Source organism: Trifolium pratense, linkage group LG4 (assembly GCF_020283565.1).
Source record: "Trifolium pratense cultivar HEN17-A07 linkage group LG4, ARS_RC_1.1, whole genome shotgun sequence".
NCBI classification, from domain to species: Eukaryota; Viridiplantae; Streptophyta; class Magnoliopsida; order Fabales; family Fabaceae; genus Trifolium; species Trifolium pratense.
This window is the reverse complement of record NC_060062.1, coordinates 40,733,291-40,754,703: the sequence shown is the minus strand read 5'-3', so window position 1 is coordinate 40,754,703 and position 21,413 is coordinate 40,733,291. Positions and strand designations below refer to the sequence as shown.

The 21,413-nt window shown below is 32.5% G+C and overlaps 5 protein-coding genes across 5 annotated transcripts; 2 read left to right on the top strand and 3 right to left on the bottom strand.

Annotated features, from left to right (window-relative positions):
• Positions 1 to 954: 954 nt before the first annotated feature.
• LOC123921840 (protein DMP2-like) lies at positions 955 to 1,925 on the bottom strand. The gene has a single exon (XM_045974533.1). It carries the CDS (start codon positions 1,822 to 1,824, stop codon positions 1,150 to 1,152), a length of 675 nt encoding a protein of 224 aa, XP_045830489.1. The 5' UTR covers positions 1,825 to 1,925; the 3' UTR covers positions 955 to 1,149.
• A 3,985-nt stretch (positions 1,926 to 5,910) lies between these two features.
• LOC123924353 lies at positions 5,911 to 6,932 on the bottom strand. The gene has a single exon (XM_045977217.1). The coding sequence runs from the start codon at positions 6,717 to 6,719 to the stop codon at positions 6,261 to 6,263; it is 459 nt and encodes a 152-aa protein (XP_045833173.1). The 5' UTR covers positions 6,720 to 6,932; the 3' UTR covers positions 5,911 to 6,260.
• Positions 6,933 to 9,221: 2,289 nt separating this feature from the next.
• On the top strand, positions 9,222 to 12,822 carry LOC123923475 (uncharacterized protein At4g15545). The gene is made up of 9 exons (XM_045976163.1): positions 9,222 to 9,654; positions 9,788 to 9,856; positions 9,986 to 10,042; positions 10,390 to 10,459; positions 11,222 to 11,314; positions 11,581 to 11,835; positions 12,050 to 12,092; positions 12,320 to 12,398; positions 12,499 to 12,822. The coding sequence occupies exons 1-9, from the start codon at positions 9,379 to 9,381 to the stop codon at positions 12,589 to 12,591; spliced, it is 1,035 nt and encodes a 344-aa protein (XP_045832119.1). The 5' UTR covers positions 9,222 to 9,378; the 3' UTR covers positions 12,592 to 12,822.
• A 1,428-nt stretch (positions 12,823 to 14,250) lies between these two features.
• LOC123923562 (probable prolyl 4-hydroxylase 4) lies at positions 14,251 to 16,612 on the top strand. The gene is made up of 7 exons (XM_045976257.1): positions 14,251 to 14,522; positions 14,642 to 14,699; positions 14,822 to 14,926; positions 15,009 to 15,066; positions 15,172 to 15,347; positions 15,908 to 15,977; positions 16,109 to 16,612. The coding sequence occupies exons 1-7, from the start codon at positions 14,380 to 14,382 to the stop codon at positions 16,402 to 16,404; spliced, it is 906 nt and encodes a 301-aa protein (XP_045832213.1). The 5' UTR covers positions 14,251 to 14,379; the 3' UTR covers positions 16,405 to 16,612.
• A 472-nt stretch (positions 16,613 to 17,084) lies between these two features.
• LOC123922676 lies at positions 17,085 to 21,322 on the bottom strand. The gene is made up of 9 exons (XM_045975373.1): positions 21,152 to 21,322; positions 20,858 to 21,037; positions 20,468 to 20,578; positions 20,017 to 20,352; positions 19,631 to 19,807; positions 19,239 to 19,546; positions 18,370 to 18,571; positions 17,637 to 17,942; positions 17,085 to 17,476 (listed from the first exon to the last, which is right to left on the bottom strand). The coding sequence occupies exons 1-9, from the start codon at positions 21,320 to 21,322 to the stop codon at positions 17,123 to 17,125; spliced, it is 2,145 nt and encodes a 714-aa protein (XP_045831329.1). The 3' UTR covers positions 17,085 to 17,122.
• Between the last annotated feature and the right edge of the window lie 91 nt (positions 21,323 to 21,413).

Here is a 21,413-nt window from a genome sequence, read left to right as displayed (position 1 = left end):
GGTCCATATAATTAGAAGCCGCCATAAATATAATAAGAAATCTTTTTATAATTTTTTTACAAAAATATAAAATAAAAATCAATAAGTTTTGGTTCTGAACTTTTTTTTTTGTTGGATCAATTTGTGATTTTTTATTTTGATCAACTTGATTGTGAACACTTACACATTTAACTTTAAATAATAACGCAGCTGATTTAGAGGCTATTTGTTAATGTGAACTTAGAAAAATGAAAATGACATAGGAAGGAAAGGAAAGTTGATTGTTTGTAACATTTCATTTTAAAATAGTATACATAATACATTTTTAAAAAACTCCAAATTGAGACTATTCTATATGAGTGACTTTTGATATCACACGACTGATGGCTCAAAGTTCAAACTAAATCATCCAAAATATGAGTGTATGAGTGTATAACCCTTAAGACTAAACTAACTTAAGTTCAAATTTAGACTTTTTGAATATTAACGTCAGCTAATTTTTTTTTTTGACGGATTTTACAGACCATATGAATATTTGAGTTTATTTTACAAAGGAAAATGGAAATGAATATTCGTTTTGTTTTCACACATTACTGCATATGATACATCAATATAATTTTGTTGGCAACACAATATTGAAAAGTTCACCCTAGACTGATCAATTTTTGTATGAGCAAAATGTCTACAGATTTATACTCACAGTAAATCATAAATGTATGTTAGTAAAACAAGGATCAGCATTTACTATTACATATATAGTTTTTACACTGTTTTTAATTTGGATCATTAATTATAAATCGGACATTGCATATTAATGCTATTATAAAATCTCTTAAAATGATCTCGATTTTACATTAATAAATCAAACGGTTCTTATACAATACTACGTGAAAATTGTGTTAAAATGTACAGCAAGAAATCTGTTTCGGTAAAACATTCACAAAAATAAAAATAAAAGCAAAAAAAACACAAGAATTTATACTAAAACCAATCTCTTTCTGATTGTTTGTGACACAAGAATTACTCACACCAACACAAAATCCAAATAATTAACCTTTGAACAATAAAAAACTTCTACCACACACAATTTAACAATCGACTTTACGGTATAGCCGGATTCGAGTTGCATGTTAATTTAACGGTCTACACCTGACTGCACCGTACGTGTTACTAAACATTATTTGTTGAATTTTGTGGAGATACCGCGGTATCAACCGATATTTTAGAAGTATCATGAGATTCATCAGTACTAACAGGATATCCAATTCCATGTCTTTGTTGTGGAAACACCATAAACACCCAACCAACAATAACACCAATAGCTGGAGGCAGAATCTGAAGAAGCTGTTTCTGAGTTGACTCAAAAGAAGGATAAAAACACTGAACAGTGTTTGTATCAAGAAGTCCAAGCAATGCAAAAATAAGCAAAGACAAACCAGCATGAACAAAGTCACTAAACTTAAGTCTATACTTCGATAAATCGACAGTATTCGACTCAGGAGAAGGATATAATCCTTTTGTCGTCACGATTCCATAGTGTCTTTTTTTATCACTTCCTGTATAACTATCTGTAAAAGTTGAAAATAAACAATTGAAACCACATATTACAAGTAGAATTGAGGTTAGTGTCTTGTTACTTGTTTTGCAGTGGCCACTGTTTGTAACAACAGGGTTTAGGAATTGGTATAAGAAAACTGTTCCTGTTGGGAGTAGTTTTATGAGGCTTCCAATTCCACCACTACTGTTTTTTTTTAAGGTACTAAATGTTGAAGCTGTTGTTGTTGGTGTTTCTGTGTTTAAGGTTGATTGTGTAGTAACTGTTTCATTTTGAGTTTTTTGATCCATGTTAAGAAATATGAGAGATTTTGTAGGTGAGGAAAATGAGACCTAGCTAGGTACTTAGCTTATTAGCTTAAAGTTCTGTTTTGTTTTGCTATGTATGTTTTTTTCTTGTTATGTGATTGTTGATGGATTTTATAGAAGTGGAAAGGGGGATAGAGAAAGGACTTAGTCATAAATGACACCTAATCTTTTGGACTTGGCTTAATTAAGTCTAATTACTAAGTTAGATTAATGATATTAGAGGCTGCTAATTATTTTAAAGACGACTTTTAAAATATCTCCATAACCTTAAAAATAATTATTTTTTTATTACACCCATTTGGCCATTTGCATTTTGCACTATATATGCCATGCATATATGTTGAACAAGTCCAAAAGGATTACTTATATATCAAAATCAAAAATAACCCAAAGTGATTAATTACTTTCTAAATAAGTGTAGATTTATGGTCCTCTTCTTAGAGAAAATTACACGCTTGATTAAAATTAAAATTTTAACTTTATGTCCTCTTCTTAATTAGTTTGTAATTTATACTATATATATGCATATGCATATGAAGTTTAACTTGTTGTTTACTCCTATGTGATTTGTAAATTTAATTAATTTGTCAACTTTAATGTCTTAGTCAGTTGCATTAACTATAATATACATGTATTTGAAAAAATATACAATTTGATATATTTATGTTTAAAATAAGTATAATAATATATGAACAAATATTTATTAATTTTGTTAATAAATATTGAAAATAATTTGTTTTGGTCAACTTGGATATATATTTGAGTCAATACCTTAACAGGCAGGAAGGATGGAGACAAAGAAAAATTGCATGGTTGATACTTGATTGAGTGTATGTCCATGCAATTTTATGCGGCTATAGCCTTTGAGAAGCAGCAATTAATCAAATTGCTAGTTAACGTGTTACAATATTCAAAGGCTTGCCAAAATACAAAGAAAAATCACGCAAGCTTTCAAAAGCTCTGGAAACAAATTGGTCGTTGTAATATAGGGTTACTCCTAGATATTATATATAATCAAAAACAAACAAATTAAAATTAATATTATACAAAAAATATATATATACACAATAAAACACAAGAAAATATCATGTTATTTTACATTTCTATTATATATCTATAGGCGGCCCAAGATAGAATGACCTCACTATAGTTTTATTTTGAAATTTGTGTATTTAATACATTAAAAATGTAAACAGTTATATTTCTAACATCAACTTTATTTTAAGTTTTTAACTTTTTTTTTAGTATGATTAACAAGTATCTTAAGAGCATTATTTAGCGCCTAATAATAAACCTTGATTCATTTTGTAAGCAAGCATTAGATACATCACTTTTCTGGATCAATAGTATTATTTTTCTTTTATTTGGAATAATAATTTTGTTATAGAAAAAGAAGTTACGTAGACACATTAATTTTTAATTAATAAGTATAACAATTTTATAAAAGTGGCATTTTTTTTATAGATAGGCGATATAACAATAACAATAGTTATTGAAACACATAAATGGAGAAACTGAGTTTCAAACCTCAATCATAACGTTTAATTTAATGATTTCAATATTTTTATCGGTTAAATTAAAAGTTGTGAACATAAAAATGATATCATTAATTGTTGGCTAAATGTATTCAACAACAAAAAAAATTAATATTGTCACCTAAACTTGTTATAAATGTGTATAGAAAATGCAATTTAAACCAGGCCAATTCTAACATGCACAACCACATTAAGTGGTGCATGGTGCACTAGTTAGTGATATCGCTATAACGAATACGAATTTTACAAAACTTGCAAGTTGCTGAGTGACATCATATAAGGTTGTTGTCAAATATGATTCTTTCTTAAGTGACCAAACATAAGTCATATAAATACAACAAAATGTAAGGATGTAAATGAATATACTCTCTTAACTTACCACGAGTATTGAGATACCCATATATATTTACAGATATCTATGGATTTTTTTTTTATAAAACTGATTATTAAAAAATAAATTGTTTTTAACTTCTTTTAAAAACATAAAAAATATTAATACATAATATTCATACATTTTTCTCTCTCAATGTGAAAACAAAAGTTGTTTTTTATAATAGCTAATATTAAAAAACGGCGATAAAAATAAAAGTAGTATAGTGATCACATCCAAACATAATATAACATCCAAATATATAATATCCATCATGAAAAGACTATTTTTTTTACAACATAAAAATACTTGAGTTTAACCAACAATGAATTGGTCAAAGTGGTAAGGGTCTTGGTTCCCTTAAGCACGTGGTCAGGGGTTTAATTTCTGGCTTATACGTATGAAGAAAATTCGATTGGGATGGGAGAATCCACTTGTGTGACCCACTGATTCCCCGACGAAGAATAATAATCGCTAACAACGGTGGAAACTTCGTACCAATGATAACCAAAAAATAATACTTGAATTAATTATAGTATTTATTTAAGTAGAGACATTTAAGTAATTTTACTAATTTATATTTAGCTTCTTCAAAAAAAAATTTACTAATTTATAAGCGGGTATTGATATCAAACCACTATAAATTGATGAGCATAAGATAATTCATTATGCCAAAGTGCTGCAAATATTAATCCATCTTATAACTAATATCCAAATTTTTCCAAAAAACATGAAACTCGAAGAATAATCGTTGAGCATTTTTCTCCAAAGTCCAAACTACAACCATCAATACAAAGATTTAAATCAGACATTAATTTTATTTTTATTTTTATAATTAATGATTAGGGCCTAAGCCCACGAGTATTTTTATTTACTTAATTTTTAGTATTTGAGAGTGTCATTAATTGTATTAAAATGCTTAGACATCAATCAATATGTTGTAATAGATAATTTGATTAGTTATGTTGTTCTAATCAATTAGGAAATGGATTATAACCAATGATTATGTACCAGACCATCATTTTTTACTCTATTACTAATTACTAATAACCCTATAAAAAAATTGATTAATTTGCAAGAAATGTTCCTCTTATTTTCGAAACAATGAATCATTTCCAATGTCTGAAACTAGCCTATTTAAGCATCATTGAACTTTGAAATTTGTGTACCTTGGTCATTGACAATGTAATAAACCAATATAATTCAAGAATAGGCCCAAGTAAGTAAATGATTATAATGAGTCACGATTTTTAGAAGGATCTATAGAATTTTAATTTAGTGACTCATGTTTAGTTGTTAAGATGTCAATACAATAAATAAAGGTGTTTCGGATTGGGCTAAGACTCATTCACGAGCTTAATCGGGTCATCCAAGTCATTTTAGCCGTGCAAACCATACAATGGATGCGTTCTAAAACACACGATTACTATTTGCTAGGACATGTAGGCCGCTAGATCCTGACGCCTAGTCATCAGCTAACACTTGTCCACACATGAGAAGGTTATAGGTCCTCTTATAGCCTAACTTTCCTCCTATATAAACATGCACTATGGATTAGGTCAGATATCTTATCTAATCCCAAATATCTCTCACATCATCATCTACTAACTATTTTAGGAATGTGTGCATGTGCCATCCTCTCCTTTATAACAAGGTTCAACCACCAACCGTGCAAATTAACAACCCATTACAACCTATCATCCGAATCTCAAAACCAAAGAGGAACAAAAGGCATTGATAAATGAATCAATAAATGATGGTCACTCCGACCTCCTTAGGAGGCACCCCTTCTCCCGAAGTTAGGGGCTATTTTGCCAAGTTCCAAGGCTCCAATGCCAAGGGACGCATAAGAGACTAGCGGTTAAAATTTGATTAAAAAAATTTCTAATCGGGCATACTATATCGGAGTATTATTTTTTAAGAAACTTTTGATGTTGAACTTCATAGGAAGACCATAGTTCGATCCTCGTAATTGGATTAGAGACGGTTAGAACATTGATGTTACAACTGACTTCAAATTGGATTAGAGACGGTTAGAACATTGATGTTACAACTGACTTCAAACCAAAACCAGGTAAAAGTCAAAAAATGTGTGCAATCACAATCCTAACAAGGTCGTATCTGCAGCTGCCAGCCGGTAGTTGACGCATCAAACACCAACACTTTAGCGGATAATAAAGTAGTATTATTATTTATTAATTAACCTTAAACTGATATTACATCCTTAATTTCTACATTAACCTTATACAATCCGAACATAATTAAATAGAACTGCACAAGATACACATGGCTTGTACCCTACTCGAAACCATTTTAGACAACAAATCACCCCCAATTTCACATCTACCCTTTCGTTCAAAAAAATCACGATCGGATTAGAACTTGAAACTGAGAAGACCATAGTTACAGTAACGGAGACCAGTGAGAGAGAAGTAAAAATGGATCAACAGATGGATATTTTATCGGGTTCGGCCCGATCCAAAACCCGGAACCACAACCCGTTTTCTCTAGCGTCAAACAATTCGAAGCAAACGCCTTAGATCTTGCGTAGCAGAGTCATCAAACGTCGCTAACGACTTCTTCTTCGTCAAAAAAGATGGAAGAGGAAGCTCGCTCGGTGACGGAGACACCGCAAACGCAGATCCAGCGTACTTATCGTTCTTCACCGCCACCAACGACGAATCCAGCGACTTACCCCTACGGAGAATCATCGTCACGTTCTCAACAGCAGAACCAACGTTCTTCACCGTCACAGAGTCATCAGCGCTTGATCTTTTCAAAACCAAAGCAGTATCCGGTTGGTATGAACTCGCAACGACTGGTTTCTTAATCTCTGGCCGTGCAACCGGCTTCCGGTGAGATTTTGAGGTAACGGCACGGTTGTGGTAGCCGTAGTGGTTGCTCCGGTGGGAAAAGGGAGCTGGAGTTGGTCTGATGAAATAGTCTTGAGGATGTAAAACTTGAGTTCCCATGACGGTTTAGTTAATCTGAAAGTAAAACGCTAACTAAGAAGAAGATTAAGAGGAAAAATAAGAAACTAATTAATTTAATTAGTTGATGTTAGAAAACAATGAAAATTGGTTTGAACTTTGAATATGTGAACATGGTTTGAGGTGATATATATAGGTGGAGAAGGAAGAAAGGATAAAATAATTGGAGTATGCACCGTCCTTGATTGTAATAATGACGCGTAAAATTAATTGAAAAATGGGAAAATAATAAAGTAGAGATAAGAGGGGGCACCTCATTTCTGACTCAATAAAATAAGAGAGGTGCGTTGTAGTTGGCTGACCAGACAGGGTCTCTGTTTGTTTTGATGGGGTCATGCGGGACCCATTCTTGCTTTGGGTATGCCGAACCAACTTTTTTGTTTTTCATTCTTTGCTTCGGGACGTAGAAGTAGCACCTGACCTAAAAGTAACGTTGTTAACTCAATACATTGATTGGTTTAGGTCGGTAAAAGAAAGAAAGAAAAAGAAGTAGAAAAGGGTTATAAAATGCTTCCATCATCAAAGATATTTTGGGTGACTTATAGAGTGAATGGTTTACGTGAACCATAAACAAGAGCTATTAGATTAGATACCACTAAAATAATAGTTCGTCCGTCCCAAAATAAATGACTTAGTTGATTATCTTATGTTTGTCAATACTCAATACATAACTTTAATCATTAATATATTAAATTCAGGAGCGGCCCAGACCCATGTGCGACATGGGCCGTGGCACAAGGTTTCTTAAAAATGAGGGCCACAATTTTTTTTATAGGATAGTAGTATTAGTAAGGTAAGAGGTGTAAAAATTAATTATTTATGTTAGAACATGTTGTAAGGCCCAACCCGTTTTTCTAATTAAGGAAAAAAAAAGTAGCAAATAAGAGAAGCGTATGCTGCTGCTGCGTATCCGTAATTACCAGTACGATAAAAAACATCAAAACAAGAAACTAAGTCCTCCTTTTTTGTTGTTATTGTTAGACTATGAATCTTTTTTATGTTAATTACAAGAATGATTATATTTTTATGTTATTTGCAATTTAAATAGATGATGATTTTTTATAAAAAAAAAGTTATGTTTTTTTTTTTTATTAAAGACCCACTTTCATATTTCGCACAGAGCCTCCAAAAACTCGGAGACGTCACTGATTAAATTATCCAATATTAAAAATTATATATTTTAAAAATACTCATCGAAACAAATTAAACAACATCTCATACGCTAATATTTACATATACATATTAGTAAAAAAAATAAAAATACAGTCAAAGAAAATCATATGAATAATAGACAAAGTAAAAAAAATAGGTCATTTATTTTGAAACAGAGAGAGTAATTTGTTTTTCTTTCTCTTTTTTACCCGCCAACCATATGAGATCTAGAATCAATCCTCTCAAAAATATTTCTCTCAATTTTTCTCTATTTTTTTCAGGTTTAAATACTATTCTATATTTATAATTAATATTTTAGATATCTACATTATTTCATAACAATAGCTCAAAAAATTTAAATATTATGCATTATTTCATAACAATAATTTTACAAAATTTAAATATTAAGTATCATTTAGATAATAGTATAATACCCATTAATATATAACAATAATTTTACAAAATATAAAAAAAATAATTGACCTTAAGCCATGTCAATGTCATCCATTGTTATAATTCAAGGTCGGGTTTGATTTCAATGCAAGGTCTCAAGTAGTACCACATAAATACTTCGCCGTAGAGGATCGTTCTAAAAAGAGAAAAAATAAATAAAAAAAATAGTACCACTACCACATAAATAAATACTTTTTTAAAATTTTTTATTTTATCAAATCTTACCCTTTAGCCATAGTTTGCCGTGCCTCATAGTATTAGTTACATAGATCAATGATCATAGATGGGTACTTGTTGTAACAATTAGTTTTAAAAAAATTATAAGAAATTCTCTTTTAATGAATATTTTTAAACAGTGGGAAGTCTTAGATAGTGAGTTTAACTTTTCCGTAATTTTTTTTCATTCCACTTTCTTTTCACTCAACCAAACGAACCCTTATAATAAATAAAACTAATACCGAGAAAATAATGGATATCACTTGGAAGACACAAGAAAAGTTACCAAATAATATTTTTTTATTTTTTCTCGAATAATAATTTTTTATTTAATAAAAAATCCATGAAATACAATAATAATAATAATTATTATTATTTTAAGTAAGAACTTAGACTAATAAAATAAGTAATCTTATTGTAAAAAAACAAGAAGAAGGTAATCTGTCTTCATATAACTCAATTAGTAGAGATATAATATTTTATAGGTAGGAGACGGATTTCAAACGCATAATCTCCTACATATTCTCTTAAAATATGAATTTTAGCTATTAAACTATTTAAAAATAATAATAAAGAGTGAAGATCCAAATATAAACAAATGTCAGAAACTAATTTTAATTTTATTTTTTTGTCATAAATTAGGCAGCCAACAAAAAATAAATTACTACCATTCCAATTCTAAAACAAATCAATAATAATAGCAAGAAATAGAAAATGGAGTATTTTTGGTAAGAGAAAAAGAAATACTACATAGAAAAGAAAGAGAAGGACAAAAGAAAAGTGTGAGTGGAGGAAGGAACAAACTACGAAGCAACAAACGATGACGGCAGAATCGGGTGGTTCGTACTTCGATCTTCCCGAGGATGTCGTGCAAGTTCTACCGTCAGATCCATTTGAGCAACTCGATGTAGCTCGCAAGATCACTTCCATTGCTTTATCGACACGTGTGAACGCCCTCGAATTACAGTCGTCGGAACTTCGCGCCGAGATCGCCGAGAAAGACAATCTCATCGCCGAACTTCAATCTCATGTTGAGTCCCTCGATGCTTCCCTCTCTGAAACCGCCGATAAACTCGTCCGCGCTGAACAAGATAAGGTCCCAACCAAATCCGAACCCGGTTCAATTTCACTTACTCAAATTTAACTCTCTGTTTAGTATTTGTTTGGTTAATTAATTAATTAATTAATTTGTTTATTTGTTTTGGGTGGTTGAGCTTGATATACTTTAGGAGAGTTTGCTTAAGGAGAATGCTTCGCTTTCCAATACTGTTAGAAAGCTTAATCGAGATGTCTCCAAGGTTCTTTTCACTAGGATATTTTTTATTATTGTGAAATAAAATAGTACTAAATTTTGATTATAGTAGTAGTAATAATCTATTTGTAGTAATTTCATTTAAATTTAAGCTTATGAATATATATGCATGCAGCTAGAGGTTTTCAGAAAGACGCTTATGCAGTCACTTCAAGAGGATGATGATAAATCTGTAAGTTACTATTAAAATTATTGTTATTTAATGTTGCTTCTGTCTGTGATTAACAAGTTATGTGCTTCGTACCTGTTTGTTTAATGATGAGAGTTTGGCATTTTACTGGATTATGCTGGTACTCCCTCCGGCCTTATTTAAGTTAGATGCATCAGTTGTTCAATAAATCTAAAAAATCTCAAAAGTAACTTTTGCTTATAAATAAGACTGGAGGGAGTATGAATCGCGTTTAATAGTACTAGTAGTAGTTAGTGCTATTTTTTTTTTTTTGACAAAAGTAGTTAGTGCTATTGTTTCAAGGTATTTCCTTATTTAATTTTTTTGGCTTTTACTGGTATTTGGCATAGGGTGGATCTCCAGACATTGTTGCTAGAATACAGAGTCAATCGAGTTTGACTTCTACGTCGCAGTTTGGAGGTACTTTCAACATGTTGGTTAGGCCCTTTGTTTGATTTTTTTTTTCTTCTGTTTATGCATTGAACTTTAGGCGGGTACTTTTGGTTCAACTTTTATTTTGTAGAGTAGATTTATGGGGAATATAGTGTCTTTAGATTCTTACAAGCTCATTTCCTTTATTAATCAAGAGAACTATATAAAGGATTTGGTATGTAGTTATGTACTTCAGGAAACTACTTGTTAGAGACTTTGGAACATGGTTCTTTTCTTTTTTTTTTTGGTTACAAACATCGTTCTAGTTCTAGGCATATACAAAACGTTTGTCCTTTGAATGTGCATTCATCATCTTACCACTTGGATGCCTGCACTCGCACACGTTGGTTTAAAATCATAATAATGACGATGATAATCCATAAATTATTAGGATTTGATAATCTTGTATAGAAGTTGTTTGTCTTTCTCTCTTTGAATGTTACAGTCTTGTTGCTAACAAAAATGAGAGGATCAAGAATACTAGAGAGTGAAAATAGCTTAATGACTTGTATAAATTCTTTGGGACTACTAGTCTAGTTCTGTCATTAATGTTGGCTGACAATGTTAAAAGCATTTTAGATTCTGTTTGGAAGAGAGGGAGGAGAGTTATAGGGACACGAATGGAGGGAGACTTTTCTATTTTACCTATGATTTCGCCATATTCCTATATTTTCCGATCTTGCAAATGGGCCCTTGAAGTTGAGCTCCATTAGCTGCACTCAGTTCTAAGAAGTTCTCATTTTATTGCAGATAATGACACTTCATTGCCACCATCTATATCTTCATCAATGCCCCGTGTTTCTGATAGTGGAAATTCTTTTGGCGATGATCAAGAATCTGATGGTATGTACTATGCACTCTCATTTATGAGGAAAATGGGTATACAAACATTTCAGTCAGCGTTACCAAAGAAGACAATATATTGTCTCTTTATTTTGATGTTGTGAATTATATTTTTTATCAATAGGAATCGAACACGGTACCCTGATGTTTACGAATACGATACTCACACACGGCACATCAACCACTAGATATTGTTGAAAAATGAAAGACTGTAATTTTGAATGTGTATCCTGACCTTTCTTGCTTTTTCCATTCCAATATTGCAGACATAAGACCTAGAGTGCCATATAATTTCCTCATAGCATCCCAAAGTACCACCCCTCGGCTTACTCCCACTGGTTCACCTCCTAGTTTTTCTGTATCTGTATCGCCAACAAGAACATCTAGACCTATGTCTCCAAGGCGACATTCCATTTCCTTTTCAACCTCAAGAGGCATGCATGATGATAGGTCTTCAGTGTTTTCCTCAACAGGTCACGGTTCAATATCAAGCTCTGACTCAGTAACAGGATCACAATCTGGTTAGTTCTTCCAACTCTGCTACCGTTGCATTGTGCATAAAGATTGCATTTAGAAATGTTTTCATTAGATTACTCTGTTCGGATTATCTTGTTGGATCTTGCACCCTAATGAAGAATGGGGTGCTTGATATTTTGAATCTGAAGAATGTTTTCATTAGGTTCGACTTTTTCTCTCTCGTTTGATTTTTTTTCCTTCATAACTTATATATTACAGGACGAACACGGGTGGATGGGAAAGAGTTCTTTCGCCAAGTCAGGTGAGGGCTCGTATCTTTAAACTTTGAAAACTATTATATCAAGTTCAGAAACTTAAGTTCCATTAACAGAAACATCGGTAGATGACATGATTTACGAAGCCGATACAAACTGTTTAGCTCCTCAAATCAAAACAGACTCATCTTAAACATATTATAGTGAATGGCTCATTTTTTTGTTAAATTAGATTGGATTATTCTCTATTTTATCTCATGGTTGTTATTATTAGGAACCGTTTGTCTTACGAGCAGTTTAGTGCATTCTTAGCAAATGTTAAGGAGCTAAATTCCCATAAACAAACAAGAGAGGTAATTCATCTCGTCTCTGCCTAGTTGCCTTTGATCCAATCTCACCAACCATGTCTTTTTCAGTTATTAGACACTTAGCTCTCTGTGTACAAAATTGCAGGTGACTCTACAAAAAGCGGATGAAATTTTTGGGCCTGAAAACAAGGACCTATACACTGTATTTGAGGGATTAATCACACGCAATGTTCATTGACGTTGTGCTTAGGGGATTCTTATTCCAAGTTGATAATAAAGGATACTTTTCGTCTCCTTATAACAACCACATTTTTTCTTCATTGTATATTTACATATTATTGTGTAATCTTTTTTTCCTGAACATGAAAGTCTGTAAATTTGAACTAACGAGTGACATTTCATGAGGGGAGAGGAAGTAGATCATTACCGAAATCTCCATAAATAATCAAACACAAAGGTTCCAACAAAAGATCTGGTGTTCAAAAATATTAGAGCATTTTTTAAATAACAGTACAATATTTAAATATTTATAAAACAATACATCGATAGTAATATTTTTATTTTTTTTTGTATTAACCCTTGATTTTTAGGAAATGGGAGTCTTAATAGTAGTATAATACAGAGATAGGTAAGTAAAATTTTGACAAAAAATTTGAAAAAAAAAAAGGTAAAGTAAAGTAAGAAGGTAGGGATGGCAATTGGTAGGGTATGGGTAGGGTACTATAGTACCCATCCCCATACCCGCAGTTTGAAAAAATACTCGTACCCATCCCCATACCCGCGTGGGTAACAATCTTTGTACCCGTCCCCATACCTTATGGGTACCTAGGTACCCATACCCGTACCCGTTACCCGCAATTTTACTAAAAATAAATTGATCAATTATAAAATATCATATCGTTTTAATATAATTAGTTTTTTTTAAAAGATTTTAATGTTGACTCATCAAAATTATAAAAAAAAAATTACTAACCTCATGTTAAAGTTAATTTCTTTGTTGACATATTCACATGATGTTTGTATTATGTTATAAATAAACTTTTTTATTAAAAATGTGTAATAGTTTAATAGTATTGTATTTTTTAAAATTGATATACATATGTAATTTATACAATAATATATATAAAATAAATAAATATATATTATGCGGGTATGGGGCGGGGTGGGAACTAAGGTACCCATACCCGCACCCATACCCGTTCATTTTTGCGGGTAATTACCCATACCCGTGCCCGTACCCAAAATGCGGATTTTTACCCTACCCGTTATGTGTATTTTTTGCGGGTGCCCGCTGGGTATGGGTCAAATTGCCATCCCTATAAGAAGGCAAGACGCAATGTCTACTACTATGATAGTATGAAAGAAGGCAAGTAGTAGTATAAGCGCATCCTAAATTATCAATAAGGATAACTAAAAATTGATTATTTTATGTCCACAAATTCTAGCTCAACTGACAGAAATGTCGAAATTGTTAATATCGGACGTCAGAATCAGGTTTGAATCTCGATCACTTCACTTTGTGTGTGTGAGTTTTCAGTGGTTTTAACATTTTTGTCTATGAACCAAAAAATAAATTGACTATTTTATTAACCAAGAAAAAATAAGTCTTAATTATTTATTTTACGTAGTTTAAAAAAGGCAAATGTTAACAGATACTCGGAGCACTAATCAAGAGTATAAATTTTTAAAAAATTATCTTAAAAATTATATAGTCAATCATCTTAAAAATTTAAATTTTGGTTTTCTTAATATTATTATTTTTTTCTTTTTAGTTCCTCAATAATTAGCAAGAAAAAAAAAATAGAATGGGGAATTTTTAAGATAATTTTTTAAGATATTGAAACAGTAAAATATCTGTTCCAATTGGGTATTTTAAGTTATCCAATGAATGAAAGGCTTAAAGTCAAATTAATCAATCAAGTTATATCACCAAACAAATACAAATACAAGTAACCATCCCGCTCGGTGAGAATTGGATTTGGAATTTCCAGAAAAAATTGAACTGCTAATCCAAATCAAATCTGAAATGATGAGTAAGTTAATTTGGTTTTTGGTGTTCCTGTTGGTGGTGCTAATCTCCCAAACGGATAAAGTTGAAAGCTCGTACGCTGGTTCAGCTAGTGCCATCATCAACCCTTCCAAAGTCAAACAGATTTCATGGAATCCAAGGTCACTCTCTCTTTCCATTTCTCTCTCTCTCTCTCTCTCTCTCTCTCTCTCTCTCTCTGTATCTTCCAATTAAGTTTATTTATGATACTCAAATCCATGTATTTTGTATGTATGTGCAGAGCTTTTGTTTACCAAGGTTTTCTCACTGACTTGGAATGCGATCACTTGATTTCTTTAGTAAGATCATTTCACATATATATCTTAATCTATGTGCAAAAATTCATAACTATAGTGTTGCTCTAAATTATATACTATGGAACTAATAACTAACTAACTAACTAACATTTTTGTTAATTTAGGCAAAATCAGAGCTGAAGAGATCTGCTGTTGCCGATAATCTTTCCGGAGATGCACAGTTAAGCGATGCCAGAACAAGCTCTGGCATGTTCATTTCCAAAAACAAGGTTTCATTTCTCTTCATCAACTATTTATTTTATGATGCAATCATTTACTTTTCATTTATAATAATACTTCTTTTATTTATAGGATCCTATTGTTTCTGGTATTGAGGACAAGATTTCAGCCTGGACCTTTCTTCCTAAAGGTACTCCATCATTTTTATTCGAATATAAACCAAGTCACAGTGTTCAAAAGATCTAAAAATAAGACTCTAATCAGTCTCCTTGTAATATTTATGGTTGAATTTCAGAAAATGGGGAAGACATACAAGTATTGAGATATGAGCATGGACAGAAATACGACGCACATCATGATTACTTTACTGATAAAGTTAATATAATTCAGGGTGGACATCGCTACGCAACTGTTCTTATGTATCTCACTAATGTGACCAAAGGCGGTGAAACCGTCTTCCCAAATGCAGAGGTTTGTACACTAAACTAGAAATTCATGGGTGTTGTTTATCTTGTGAACTGAAAATTTACTACTGCCAAAGCATTGCAGTTCACGTTGTGCAGTTAACTTGTGCCAATTCAATATATTTAGAAGGAATAATTTATTTTTTTCACTGTGCCGAAATTTATTGCCCGAGATCATAATCAGTATGTAGTTTTTCCTCATTCTGTCTAGGAATGCTAGTATTCTATTTCTATGACACCGCATAGTAAAAGACTTAGAAACTGAGTATAAATTGGAGGAAATACAAGTCTGTGTATGACTGGGGTACCCAGAGGGTTGGATACTCGGACAAACAGTATATATTGTGTGACGGTAGAAATAGAGGATGCATTTTCTGCATACAGTTCATTTGTCTGCTTGTAGTCTTAGAGGATACATTCTTTTCTATATGTGATATTCTCAGCATCCTCTTCTCCAGTTTCTTCCCATTAAAAGGGTGGATCTGATAGTTTCACAGAGGAAATTGTTTGTACTTTTATTGCTAATAGCTAATTTTGATAGCTTATGAATTTTCATTCGGCTTACAGAAACCAACACGTCACAGAGGTTCTGAAAAAAGTAGTGATCTCTCTGAGTGTGCCAAAGAAGGGATAGCAGGTGGGCAACTAGATTAGTAGTTACTTTTACGATGCATTTTCCTCTGTTACTATACTTTAATGTAAAGTTTTTGCAAGTAATCTTTGTGCTAAATGATTTTTTTTCTCTTATTATTACCTGGCATTGCACAGTGAAACCACGTAGAGGGGATGCACTTCTTTTCTTCAGTCTTGACACACATGCTACCCCAGACGCTAATAGTCTCCATGGCGGATGCCCAGTAATTGAAGGAGAGAAATGGTCAGCGACAAAATGGATTCATGTAGACTCATTTGATAAGAAGGTAGGCGATGGAGGCGGCTGCTCCGATCAGCATGATAGCTGTGAGAGATGGGCTACCCTTGGAGAATGCACCAACAATCCTGTGTATATGGTTGGATCTTCAGACCTTCCTGGATACTGTATGAAGAGCTGTAACGCATGCTAGAACTTTTAAGGAATGAATGCTTTAAGGATTCTACACGGTACTTCAGACACTACGATTCACGTTTCAACTTTACTACTATTTTTCAATTTGTTTTGGCACATCTGTTTGAGCTTATATAACAGAATGATTGCAATGTTGTGTTGTATTAAAAAATAATTTATTTTGTAAAAATATTTTACATAAAATAGAAGTTTTGTTCTTCAGATAATCAAGAAAGTACTTATTTCCAATGTAGGAGATACTTTTTCTTACACTATTCAAAGCAACTTCTCACATGATAGAATGGAATTGGTCAATGCTCATCCTTCAGCATTGTTTTTTATGTACAAGACAACATTAAACTAAATTTATTTTTAGTGCTGCTATTCCAATAAACTAAAAATTATTGCTCATAATAATGATTATAGTTAGGGTTTTTTTCACTAGGTATAATTCATTTTTAGAGGGTGAAATCTATGTTTTTCTTTTTTACAAAAAATCTTTATCCGAACATATTTCAATGATATATTAAATAATTTGGAAAATTTATGTAAGATTATATAAATAATCAATATGACAGTAATTTATAATCCAACTATGAATTTTAAAACACAATCATCTAAGGAAAAGCTGTTGACTGATATAAGAATACTACAGAGTTGTATGAATGGTTTAATTTAATATTATTTTTTTCATAAATTATTCAACATCCTCATTATTGTTTGAAGGGAATATGTATTCACATTGTTGATAAAAAAGCCTTATAGCCATGGAATTGAGCACATTTTTCTTGGCTAGGTTTATCATCACGAGGATGTCTCCATTTTCTCGTCTGTTCTTTAAAGCTTCCTACCTTAGCTGACTGATATTGATCACCAAGCTTGTTTGCATACAAATTATAATAAGCATTTTCCTCCACATTGCTTAATATTCTGACCAACTTTCCATGTTTCTCATCCACCACCATTTTTCCATCTGTGGATTCATCGCCACTAGCTAAGACTTTAATAGGCTTCTTCTCGAATTTTGGCTTCAAACTTGAACCCTTATCAGCCAATACTACTGCACCCAGAATTTCTCCTAGGAATGTGTCCTGTAAACACAAAGGTTTAAATAACAGAAACAACATAGAAAATGTGTAATTAACTCTAATTTAAGTTGTTACTCTCCTTTGTATCTAAACATAAAGTATTGAAGTCACGATTTAAAAGAAGATTGAGATAGAAAAAATAGTCATGGATAAAAACTTATACCATATGGTGATATCTGTTATGAATTTGCTTCAAACGGTGTAGGGTTGCCAATAGAAGCTTGGAAAACGCAACCTCTGGTGTTTTTCTTGTCGCGTGCAACCTACCTATAACTGTTGCAAACGAACTCACTTTGCGCTGAGTACTGAGTGGAATGAGTGTTATGTTAACTTCTGATTCGAACACTGTTTTGGCCGCTAAAGGATCTAGGAACATATTGAATTCTGCATATTGGTTTGAAGGAACTGAAAAAACATTTCCTTTGTCTTCTGTATTCCTACTGATATGACCCCCCACTACATAAACCTCCTGCAACATTTTGGAATTTTTTATGCAACTGTGTTTAAATTTATGTACCTAAAAAATGCTTAACACAAAATAAGTTTAAATACTCAATTGGGTTAAATAAACTTCTAGTATAATAAAATATCTTTCTATCAAGTGTACCCTACAAAAATATCATCGATATTTAGTTTTCAATTCGATGATCTTGATGAAAATTTTCATTCATTTTTGTTCCCTGAAGTCACTAAATTAAAGATTAGCATTGACTATAAATATTATAACACCCCGGTCAATTCGATGATTAGGATTTAACACTGTCAATTCAATCTAAGTGTTTTTTAAAAGATAACTTTTTAACTCAATGACAATAAAGCTTTTATGGTTTATTCTGAAATCTACTGTTAGAGCAGCATACTGTTCTTGTTGATCATACTCAAATACCAATGCTTACCTGAATTCTTGAGCTAATGTTTTTCACCAAAACAACCTTTTCCAAATTGGTCAAGGGTCCATTGGTTAATACTGTAATATTGGACCCTGGTTTCATTGTTTGTAATACAGACTCCCAAACTTCCATAGCTAGTGGTTGCCTAAGTTCAGGGTAATCCGTATCTCGTGTTGCTCCAAATTTCTGAGTTTTTTCTCCCGTATACCTGAAATAATTATTAGTGTATTAGTCCTTTGTTGGTAACAAATCTGCAGAATTCTCATGAAAAATAAGAATACCTTAAGATCGATTACTTGAACAGGCACTTTAAGGAGATAAAACAAAGCTAGAAAATCTCCTGCACTCATGTCCATGTCAAATACAACAGGTTTTCCCAATCTTATATTATGAAAATCTGGCTTGTAAGTTACTACTTTGTGATAGGGAAATTGTGTAGTGAAGTTGTACCTCCCTGCTTGATGTGGTTGCTTTAGAACCTTTGACCCGCCAAAAAACCAAAATCAAATTCACATTCAGTTACTATATTATTAAGAATCCAATTCATGTCAGAACATAAAAATGATTCCATTATTAGTTTCCTTTGAGACGGTTTACCATGTAAGTATGTGTTTTTCCTTCTAAAACAATGTGATTAATTTAACAGCTTTGAACTACATACTGAAAAGAAAATTGAACTTACATTTAATAAGTTTATGAAATATTCTCTGTCAAGTGAACTCCCAACATCTTGATTAGGTTTTGCTTTTGTAGCAACAAGTACCCTCACCGAGTCTGCACCATCTACCTCTTTTGTGTAATCATCCTATATATATAGAACAACAAATTGCAGTACATTACATGTTAACATAATAACATTCACTATACGCCTTTACAGCCAAAAAGAAAAAACAACTTCCTGACATTTTCCTTTGCCACTCTTCACAAAACAAAGAGGATCTCTGAGTCCTTGTTGAATATGACCACTATGCACCCCATCTTTTTCTAGATTGAACTTGGGAACATTTAGGCCATCGATAAGTGGATTGGAGCCATCAGATATACCATATGGTTTATTTGAAGTAATAACAGTTATGTTCATATACTCCATTTCAGAAAATTCATTTTCTCCGTCATAGTTATTGGGCTTACTCATGACCGACACTGCTACACCAACCATGAAAGAGTCCCACATAAAATAACTCTGGTAACAATAAATCAATTACATAATTAGTAACACAATATCATAATCGTTTAAATATAAAATATAAATTCAATAAGAAATTACCGAATAGAATTCATCGTCAAACCAAGTATCACGGGTTATTTTCAAGGTTTTGAAACAGTATTGTGCCTCATATGTGTCTTGACTCTTTTCAAATGCTTCAAAGAATTCTTTAGTGATAGGGATTGTGTATGATGCATCAATAGGAACAAGGGTGATAGGAATTCCAGAATGAATCACCTATATAAAACGAAATTTACTTTTCCTCACAAACATAGTTATAATGGTGAATGTTGGACTATTAAAAGGATTGAAATGCAATTCAGTGTTTGAATATCATTACTTGTGCAACTTTGAAGCAATGCAGTAATTAGTGATTAGTAAAGAATGTGTGTTTATATTTTCTTTGAAGCAAGAACTGATTTTGTGGATAAGTAGTAATGTCTAACCTGGTAAGCTGCAAAAGGGTCTCCAAAGATATTGAATTCTGCATAAGGGTTAGTGTTATAATCTGTAAACATATTTCCACGGTCACCACACTGCTGAGGCACACAGGAAGATGAAGTATTTTGGGGACAACAACCAGTTGGGTTGCTTGACCTTACACCTCCACCCATTATATAAATACGCTCCACATTTTTCTTCAAGTGTGGATTATTCATTAGGAATATTGCAACATTTGTATGTGCTCCAATCACAAATAGAGTTGTGGGACCTGCAGATACTTTTTCAATCAACACTTCTTGAGCTGTTGGTTGCTCCAATGGTGTATATTTCCTTTTTCCCTTATATCATTGGCAAATTAGGTAGCAACAAATGTGTAGCATCAATAACCAAACAAAATATACTTACAGAGACAGAAAAATGTAAAATATTAATACTACTATGGTAGTATTATACCTGTGGAAGAAAATCTTTCCTGATCCCGTAATTTGCATCGACATCTAAGCGCCCTCCAAGCCCTACAGGAATGGCTTGCCTGTATCTGCAACCTCCTGTTGTTGTCATTCCCTGACTCAATGTAGTAGCATATACATCAGATACAATCCATTAACATGAATTATTATTAAATTAATAATACTTGCATCCCTGCATTATTTACTTGATAAAATGTCTTATGACTTAAGTTGAGGACATTCTAATCAAAAGGACTAGTTCATTAGATAGAAAGGTTCATTATGATTTAAATGTCACACATTGAACTTGTTTTTCTTCCTCAACGTGGAACTCATAAAACGATGACCGTGTGCGTGATAAAAATTATACATGAAAGAGGAAATTGATTAAGACCTGATCTATGATCGGAAGATATCCACCAACATTTGGGAGTATGGTTCCATTTGGTAGTATTCCACCCTCGCCTCCAACTCCAACAGCAATATCGTCTCTCCCCATCATGTAAAGTAAGTCATAAATTTGGTTCACAGCATGACCAGCACTGCTCCAAGTATTAGCATTGATGGTCACTGCCTGTAAGCATATTGAGCACCAAATCCACTTAGCTAAATTTCTCAGGATGCCTACCGGAGTTCAAAGATCCGAAATATTGCGAGAGTGATTCGGAGGTTTGTTTCATATATGTACCTCAAATTGGGAAGTGTTGAGCTTCAAGAGGTAAAGCAAAGCAAGTAAATCATCAGTAGCAACATCTGTATCCACAACAATCCGATGAGGCTTTCCCTCTGCTTCGATGACACTTCTGGCAACAATCAACAACAGTACTGCTGCAGCTGCAGCTAACCTCGGCAGTAACATTCAATTTCAGTGCAGAAAAAAACTAATTAACAAGTGTGGTTGTCTTGAATCGGTGTGCTTAATTTCACAATCTGATGATGTGATCAACAAG

Excerpts from the sequence above, each read along its gene's own strand:
- LOC123923475 (XM_045976163.1), top strand. The coding sequence starts at position 9,379 with ATGACGGCAGAATCGGGTGGTTCGTACTTCGATCTTCCCGAGGATGTC. Across the intron at positions 10,043-10,389 it reads AAGAGGATGATGATAAATCT|GGTGGATCTCCAGACATTGT; the intron begins GTAAGTTACTAT and ends TATTTGGCATAG. Across the intron at positions 11,315-11,580 it reads CGATGATCAAGAATCTGATG|ACATAAGACCTAGAGTGCCA; the intron begins GTATGTACTATG and ends CCAATATTGCAG.
- LOC123922676 (XM_045975373.1), bottom strand. The coding sequence starts at position 21,322 with ATGTTACTGCCGAGGTTAGCTGCAGCTGCAGCAGTACTGTTGTTGATT. Across the intron at positions 20,579-20,857 it reads ATCTTCCGATCATAGATCAG|GGAATGACAACAACAGGAGG; the intron begins GTCTTAATCAAT and ends ACATTGAGTCAG. Across the intron at positions 19,808-20,016 it reads ACCCTTTTGCAGCTTACCAG|GTGATTCATTCTGGAATTCC; the intron begins GTTAGACATTAC and ends CGTTTTATATAG.
- LOC123921840 (XM_045974533.1), bottom strand. The coding sequence starts at position 1,824 with ATGGATCAAAAAACTCAAAATGAAACAGTTACTACACAATCAACCTTA.
- LOC123923562 (XM_045976257.1), top strand. The coding sequence starts at position 14,380 with ATGATGAGTAAGTTAATTTGGTTTTTGGTGTTCCTGTTGGTGGTGCTA. Across the intron at positions 15,067-15,171 it reads CTGGACCTTTCTTCCTAAAG|AAAATGGGGAAGACATACAA; the intron begins GTACTCCATCAT and ends GTTGAATTTCAG. Across the intron at positions 15,978-16,108 it reads TGCCAAAGAAGGGATAGCAG|TGAAACCACGTAGAGGGGAT; the intron begins GTGGGCAACTAG and ends GGCATTGCACAG.
- LOC123924353 (XM_045977217.1), bottom strand. The coding sequence starts at position 6,719 with ATGGGAACTCAAGTTTTACATCCTCAAGACTATTTCATCAGACCAACT.